Source organism: Hirsutella rhossiliensis (genome assembly GCF_020360975.1).
Source record: "Hirsutella rhossiliensis strain HR02 chromosome Unknown scaffold00002, whole genome shotgun sequence".
Classification (NCBI taxonomy): Eukaryota; Fungi; Ascomycota; class Sordariomycetes; order Hypocreales; family Ophiocordycipitaceae; genus Hirsutella; species Hirsutella rhossiliensis.
The window spans coordinates 3,669,350-3,677,423 of NW_025408668.1; the positions used below are offsets into that span (position 1 = coordinate 3,669,350).

At 47.3% G+C, this 8,074-nt stretch overlaps 2 protein-coding genes across 2 annotated transcripts; one reads left to right on the plus strand and one right to left on the minus strand.

Annotated features, from left to right (window-relative positions):
- Nucleotides 1–2,012: 2,012 nt before the first annotated feature.
- HRG_02006 (FAR1 DNA-binding domain-containing protein) lies at nucleotides 2,013–2,957 on the minus strand (the record flags this gene model as incomplete). Its single annotated transcript, XM_044860477.1, has 2 exons — nucleotides 2,013–2,764; nucleotides 2,822–2,957. The coding sequence occupies 2 exons, from the start codon at nucleotides 2,955–2,957 to the stop codon at nucleotides 2,013–2,015; spliced, it is 888 nt and encodes a 295-aa protein (XP_044724110.1).
- Nucleotides 2,958–7,320: 4,363 nt separating this feature from the next.
- Nucleotides 7,321–7,581, plus strand: HRG_02007 (uncharacterized protein; the record flags this gene model as incomplete). Its single annotated transcript, XM_044860478.1, has 1 exon — nucleotides 7,321–7,581. One exon carries the CDS (start codon nucleotides 7,321–7,323, stop codon nucleotides 7,579–7,581), a length of 261 nt encoding a protein of 86 aa, XP_044724111.1.
- Nucleotides 7,582–8,074: the final 493 nt, after the last annotated feature.

Genomic DNA, 8,074 nt, shown 5'->3' on the forward strand with positions numbered 1-8,074 from the left:
GTTTATATAGAAGTATACTAACCGCTTTAACTTCGTTTTCCTCTATAACTAGCTATCGTATATTAGAATTAATAGGCTTAATCGAATTCTCTATTCTTTCTTAATAGCCTAGTAAAATCCGGACGATGTTAGATTAAACGTCGCGCCGGCGCAGTATACGCCTAAACCCGACGACTCTAGGTAGAGGGGACGAACAGCGGCGGATTACTGCTTTAAATCACCCCGGCCGCCGTAGCAAACCCGTTAGATCTCGGGTATAAACGGCAGGAAAGCGAGTAAGTAATATATATAGATATATATCTAAAACGCACTACTTAACGCTAGCCGAGTTTATCTAAGTATATATAATAACCTAAGGCGATAACGGCTATAGAGATCGGCCTACTATATATGCTAAACGCTTTATAGATACGATATATACTTAGCTAGAGGTACTAAAGGCTATACGATAATATCCTACGTCTAGTATAGCCGGAATTATCTCTATAAAGGCGCTAAGAAAGGAAATAATAGCGCTAGAAGAAGCGGGCGAGATGTTTAGTGCCTATCGAGTCGACTCTAGGCCAGGGAATGCCCTATAGTCTAATTCTAGATAAAAGGAGCAGCCTAAAGATAAAGAAGAATCCGAGGCCTATAAGTATATACTTAGCGATATATACCTTAAGGATATATATAAGCAAGTTAATACGCGGGCTCCTCTCCTCTTTAGGCTGCTTAATAGTCTTATAGCGCTTAAAGTAGAGAGAAAGGATCGACTACCACGAGATCCTTTAAAGTTTAACTATAGGATTGCAATAATTACGTCGATCCTCTACTATTCTCGAGCCTCTAAAGGAAGCAATAAGTTCCCCCGCGTATTCGGTACCTTTCTATACTTAAACGGCGTAAAACGATATATTCTCGATCTACTTTACTAGTTTAGGCTTTATAAAGGCTATAAGGGGGTCTATAGGCATCTCGAATCTATAGTAGAATAAGTAAAGGCATTATTACCGTCTCTAAGTATAGACGTTATCGACTAATTTATACGTAGGGGATAGTCCGTCGATATAGCCGATAGCTAGACGCTTATATTATATATAATAATTTCGACTACTAGGAAGGTATTAAGTATTAACTTATTTTAAACTATATAGAAATACGCTCTATAATAACGGGAAAGGTTTTTAGAGGCGCCGATATCCCTCTAAGTAAATTAAAGAGGTCTATACTATATCGCGAGGTTCCTCTTATAATAGAAGATCTACTATACTCTCTAGGTATAGCAGTATACGACCAGACTACCGCCGCGATTAACACCTACTTTATAGCGGAGGCAATTCGAACGGCGTATCCGAAGTCGGTTAAATCTATCTTCTCTAATTCCGATATCCTATACCCCGGTATACTAATAATCGAGTCGCTCGAGCTTCGAAAGACAGACAGCAAGACACTTAGCCCGATTCTCTTTAACGAAGGTACTCTAGATAGCTCCTACGAGGTTATAGAGAGCATCTATAAGCGATAGTTCTAACTAGCCGATATAGAATTTAATACCCGTCTATTCTTAGCGTTTAGCGATTAAAAAACTTCTTTACTTATCGGGTCTATGCAAGCTAAATAAGTAGACGCGTCTACGGCGTACGATAGAAAGGACTAGTTAATAGGAGTCGCTGCTCTGTTTTACTTACGCATAAACTTCCTCTAGCTTATGCAGAGGACATATTATAGAAATATAGAGCAATAAGACGCTTCAACACTCTACCACAACATCAACTTCTAGGGGCGTGTTGCATTCAGGATACGTACCCTTTGCACTTAACACATCACGGATCCTATAACAGGACTATTCCCCTTTGTTTAAAGCCACTACCCCTTTTCTTATGCATATCTGCAATCTGTCCTTATTAGTTTATGCGTCGTTCCCTGAACTCTTCTACTCTCCTTGATCATAAATAGGGTTCTGGCTCACTCCTTCTTAGATAGAACAGACGAATCTCGAAGTATATGTTGACCCTTACCTTTCCAAATTACTACCCTGCGAGAGTAAGTCTCCGATGGACTGGATGCGCTGACAGACTCATAGTACGGTCGTGGTTGTGTTGGCTATACTGAGGGTCGGCAAATGCCCGCAGAGTCCACAGGTAGTCGTTCTGCTCCAGGGCCTCCGCAATAACCCTCCACTTACAACCACACTTGCGCGACCGCCTTTGGCGGAGACCTGCGCCCCTTGGTGTGCGAGGCTCGCCGTATCGATCGCACTGAAACACATATCTGGTCTTCCGCAGTTGGCTGCCGGAACCGTTATGCCTTACAACGCCAAATCCATTATCTTTCGCGAACTCGTTGATGGAGGATTGAAGGGCATCGACCGATACCATGGCAGGGCCAGGGATTGGCGGGTTGGGGATAGGTATCGAGGCGCCGTGACCGCTGGACCCTGTGTCGGACAGACCGGCCCATTCCTCGTATTCCTCTTGCTCCCGGCTTGGCGACGGCGAGGGTGACACTGGTGAGACCGACGGTGGTGGTGGGTCTCGGGCGCCTCGAGCAACCCGCTGCGTAGCAGGTGCCAGGCAGTGTTGAGCCAGTTCCAGAGCTAGTGCATTGTCCAACTTGGCTTGCTCTTGGGCAAAATCCAAGGCGGATCGAAAACGGACCGTGCTTCTCGCGTGCTGCTCATCTGAATTTGCCTGCTCGCGTAAGCGGACTCTCTCAAGCTTGTCGGGGCCCGGAACGAAAGAGGTGAACAACCGCCGGGCGCCATGGCCGCGGAACCAGTCGTCTAGGAAGATTTGTTACTGCCGCAATTCCCAATAGGGCTCATCAATTCCGCGATTACCATGTGGTTTAGGAAGGCTGCTGAAATAGTTCTCTGGCCATGTCGCAAACATGTTGTATAAGGCGTTGTCGTCGCCATCGCCGTAGTGAAGTTCGGGGTCAAACGCAGAGTGGGGAGGGAGTGTGGTAGCGGTCATGTCGTTGCCAAAATGGATTTCGTGCTGGGAAATGGACGCTGTACTTTACCGGCTAAGGTAGATATGTTGGTGTCGGCAGAAAATGCGAAATGCTACAGTACAGATGCCGACGGCGATGCCACGCGGGCGCCAAACTGTCGATGGCTTCAGCGATTAACGTACCTCACTGAGTCATGCAACGCACCACGTCATGCAACAAATTGCCCGACCGGCAAGCCAGAGCGAAAATTAATCCTATAACCGACACAACCATTTAAAATACTATTAAACATTATAATTATATAAAACACTTTATATAGAGTCTATCTATATAATGGTTTTCTTAGGAAATATGAGCAGGCGGTCTTGTAGTCCGCCTAGACCTAAGAGACTGAGAAACCGGCCTCTATACTTCCCTGCGCTTCCGTCGAACGGGAGGTATGTCTTTTACCCCTAAAGCTCCGGGACTATAGTCTCGAGCCACTAAAGCTTTAGAACTAATCTTTACCCTTTCTTCCTCCGAGTTATTGCGTGGTTGAATGCCTATCGCGTAAACCCGCTTCTAACGCCCCTCGTTTTTCTTACCGCTACTATATCTTTTATGCCCTCTTACACTAGGCTTTAACGTAGTAGCTACCTTAAACTTAACTTCCCGAATAGCCTAGCGCTTAGCCTCACGTGTAGACCTCTCTGCTTTTAATTTTGCTGCGGCCTCCCGTTTCTTAGCTCGCTTTACCTCGCGCTCCGTAGCACGCTCTATCTTCTCTCGAGAACGCTGCTCTCGCAAGGCCTGACGCATTATAGCCCGCTGTTTTTTCTTCTCGGCAGATTCTCGAGCCTTTTCTTTACGTAATATAGCTACCTAGAGTCGACGATCTTTAATAGCTTGCTTGCGCTGCTCGTCGGCCTATGCCTTATCCGTCTAACGTCGCCGCGCTAGTTCTACCTTAGCTAGACTAAAAAAGACCGGCTAGCCTCTACTTTCTTCTAGATTAAAAAGGCCTAAGGCCTTTCTACGTTTCCCTTTTTTATATATAAGTTTAAGCGCTTCCTATAGATCTCGATTTTCGTATTATACGAGCTTATATTATATCGCTAGTTTCTAATGCTCGGGAGAGCGCTGTAACTCGGGAGTCTATTAGCCCTTCCTTGCGGAGACGGCGGGTAATGCGCCGAATAGCCCGAAGAGAGCCTAGAGTCTTTATCGCCCTTTCCTTAGATATAGTTTATAGGGGTGTTATATCACTGCTATGGCTAATCTTAGATAATACTTTGCCGGGGTCGAGTAGGTGGATTCTTATAGCCCGCTAACTAGCCTCGATATTTTTAGCCGTAAATGCCTAGTTCTACGTATTATAAAAGAGTGGCTAAAAGTTCCGTTTAGTAAGGCGAATTAACCCCTATCTAATAGACACTAGCTGCTCGGAACCTTAAGTATAATAGGTAGAGAGTGCGGAAAATAGGTTAACATCGAGTGGTTAAAGCCGATAAGTTAAGTGCGATAGCAATATAGCAATAAGGATTCGATTCCGATCGGCATAGTTAATAAATTTTAGGTTAATATAACTATTATAACCGTCTAAAATTAAGAGACGGTAGGCACGACCAGCCTTTTGCTTCGTATAGCAGTTAAATATGCGCTAAAGCTCTCACGAAGAAAGCAGGGCAAAGGGCATAATTATTTTAGGGTGCATGTGTGTTCCTTCTTCCTTTCTGTTATAGGCCCTTTATTTATCCCCTTATCCTGCTTCTTCCTCCGTCTTCCATCTTCTTCCTTGCGGACTTACTAATCCATAGGCACCCATCTCTCCGCGTCAGCGTGCCACGTCCTCCCCGTTTCATCCTATCTCGCCCCTACACCTTTAGCTAGCTATCAGGCTTCAGGACCGAGTCTTAGACCCTTCTTCTCGACACAGGCATGCTGTGAGTAGCCTGCAACAATATAAAAGGCAACAAGTTTTTCAAGGCCGGTTTTGACACGCGTCTGATTACGCTTATGAAGCCTGGCTTATGTCAGGCTTTGCACGAGTTTAGAGGTGATAAGGTACGAATAAATACCCACTGAATACTGCAACATTACGTCGAAGATAATACGGCTTTCCTTACACTTCATCCGGTTTTCGTGTGCCCGGCTTGTGGGCTATGTTAGGGACAAGGCGTTCTTCTCTCGCGAAGGAGAGAGCAAAAGTGGGCATAGAAGTGGATAAAGGGACTTTTCGAAGGTCGAGTATCATATGATCAGGTGGTATGCGAGAATGCATATGTTGATTGCTCTGTTCGGTTGCCCTATATCCGTCTAACCCTCCCCCTTTATATCCCTCTGTGCCTTCCCTATATTCATATCCCGTGTTCAGGTAGAATATACATTCTATCAGGAAGAGGGCACTTCTTGCCTCTTACTGAAGGCCGCGTAAGTCATCTACGTCAGCACATTTAGCTCGATCTCCCCGATCAATAGCTTTCTAAGCTATTAGGTCGATAGTTTAGTCTCTTGAGGTCCCCGAGCTAGTAAGAGATATACCGGACTCCTCAGAAGGTCCCTATTCGGATAGGAGATCCTCCGGACCCCTCAGTGGTCTAGGAAGAAGAAATAACAGTCTGCAGACCTCCCTTCTTACCTGGTTTTAAGCTGTATTACCTAGAGAGACCTAGAGACCTCAACTCGTTCGGACCTTCTTCTCGACAACGTCTTGCCTCTTACTGAAGGCCGCGTAAGTCATCTACGTAAGCACTTTCAGCTCGATCTCCCCGATCAATAGCTTTCCAAGCTATTAGGTCGATAGTTCAGTCTCTTAAGGTCCCCGAGCTAGTAAGGGATATACCGGACTCCTAAAAAGGTCCCCGTTCGAATAGGTGATCCTCCGGACCCCTCAGTGGTCTAGGAAGAAGAGATAACAGTCTGCAGACCTCCCTTCTTACCTGGTTTCAAGCTGTATTACCTAGAGATACCTAGAGACCTCAACTCGTTCGGACCTTCTTCTCGACACCCGGACCTGTGACACCAATGAGTCGAGTTTCTTTTGGTACCAACCTTCGTATATTTTTATCGATATAGATAAGCTTAACAATAAGTATGCCCATATCAATCAATATATATTGATTACTGAAATGTCTGGAGCTGAGCTGTCTCGATGGTTCTTGCATCTCCTGGCCGACCGTGGTGTCTCCGTTTCACATTTCGCCGATGAAACCATCACAGATCTTGCCCCACGCGATTCAGCGTGCCGAGTTATCCAGCAGCCACCAATCGCTAGCGGTGCAGATGGAGGAGTCCAAGTTCAGGGTGTCTGCTGTCACGCTAGCGGCGTCAACGGCGCGATTCGCATCCGTTTGCCGGGTCTGTCCGCTCGATCGCCTGCTGAGCTTGTTTCTAGGACGCTGCAATGGCCACCTCGACTGAGCACACTGGTTTACCTCGGTCCCTAACGAGGTGGGGCCTACTAAAACCTTGACTATATATAGGAGATCTGACAGTGCTACTCCCTGAGCGAGAATCTAGGCCCTAGCGAAACGTGGTGTTTCCTGGAAACATGGGCGGAAACATAGCGGAGAGCCGCCATGATGCCATTATTCGGAGGTTTAATACACTGCTAACCATGTCCGCCGCAGAATACATAATTCGGGATGATATACTCCCGGCCGTTAGGCGTATAAGGCAGACCGGCTATAGGTTGAGATTGACCGTCTAAGTCAGACTTGGACAGCCGACGGCCAGGAGGGCTTTAGGCCCGCGCGGCCTTCTGATTTAGGCCTCTGCTTGCTCTTAGCGATGGGACTGACTTAGGCGAGTGAGGCGTGACATGCTAGACAGCAGCTGGTTTGATCCCGCGACGTGCTAAACGCGAGGGGTATATAGAACCGTGCTATAGATCATAAGGGCACTTTTGAGTTAGAGCAGAGTGCAACCCGGAACTGCCAAAGATATATAAAGACAATCCATTGTTCCCTTAAGTGATCTAAAATTAAACACCAGTGCGCCAACAAAACACATTCACCTACCTAAAAGCCTTCTAAGTTTCTTTCTTTAAGTTAGTTTAGCCGGCCTTAACTGCACTACTTGCCACTTCCCACCAACCTCCTTTGTTGCCTCATACCATAACTCGACCCTTATCCGTCGCATTACTTTCCTAGTAGTTAAATCATTCAAAATAGTCCGCTTCACTATGACTATCTTGGCTCGTACGTTGCAACTACCCTTTCCCGCTTGCGCGTAGTCACCCTGCTAATCCTGCAACTAGTTAGCGTGTCTGCCCTGGCGGCGACTACGTTCAACCGGCGCGAGATTGACGTCCGAGCCGAGCCTAAGATGCTAGGCAGGGCCATTCCGGAAATGACCCTGCATAGTAGGCAGGATAAGCCGTAGGACCCACCTGGTGTTGCGGATATGAAGAAGCAAAGGGATGCGATTTCGCCTCCGCTTACGCAGGCCAAGCAGGACCTCAAGGCTGCAAAGGACAGCATGCCTCAGGACGTCAAGGACAAGATCAAGGCGGCTCAGACAAAGGTCAAGGACACATTCAATGGTCTGCCCCAGGACCAGAAGGACAAGCTGAAGGACATGAATAAGCAAATCCGAGACGCGAAGAAGTCAGCAGGCCCTGCCCCACCCCTGGCCCAGGCCCCGGCCCCGGCCCCACCCAAATAAGAGGATGTCAGACAGATACGGCCCAGTGCCAGTGTGGCTAACAAACCGACAGACCTAGACCGGCCCCTTCGGTCTGTCGGTCTGGCTTTGCCGTGGCTGTCGGTCTGTCGGTCTAGGTCTGTCTGGGTTGGAGGGCCGGTCGGTCTGATGGTCTGATGATCTGGCTGACTGATTCCGTGGTGCTACGGTAAGGGGTACGGTACCGGTAGCTGAAGGTGTAGGGACGAGACAGGATGAAACCGGGAGGACGTGACACGCTGACACGGAGAGATGGGTGCCTATGGATTAGTAAGTCCGCAAGGAAGAAGATGGAAGACGGAGGAAGAAGCAGGGCATTGGGATAAATAAAGGGCCTATGACAGAAAGGAAGAATGAACACACATGCACCCCAAAAATTATGCCCTTTGCCCTGCTTTCTTCGTGAGACTAGGCAGACCGGCGGAGCTTTTCTCACCCCGCTAGCCTCTTGGCGTTTTACCATCCCAACTATGGG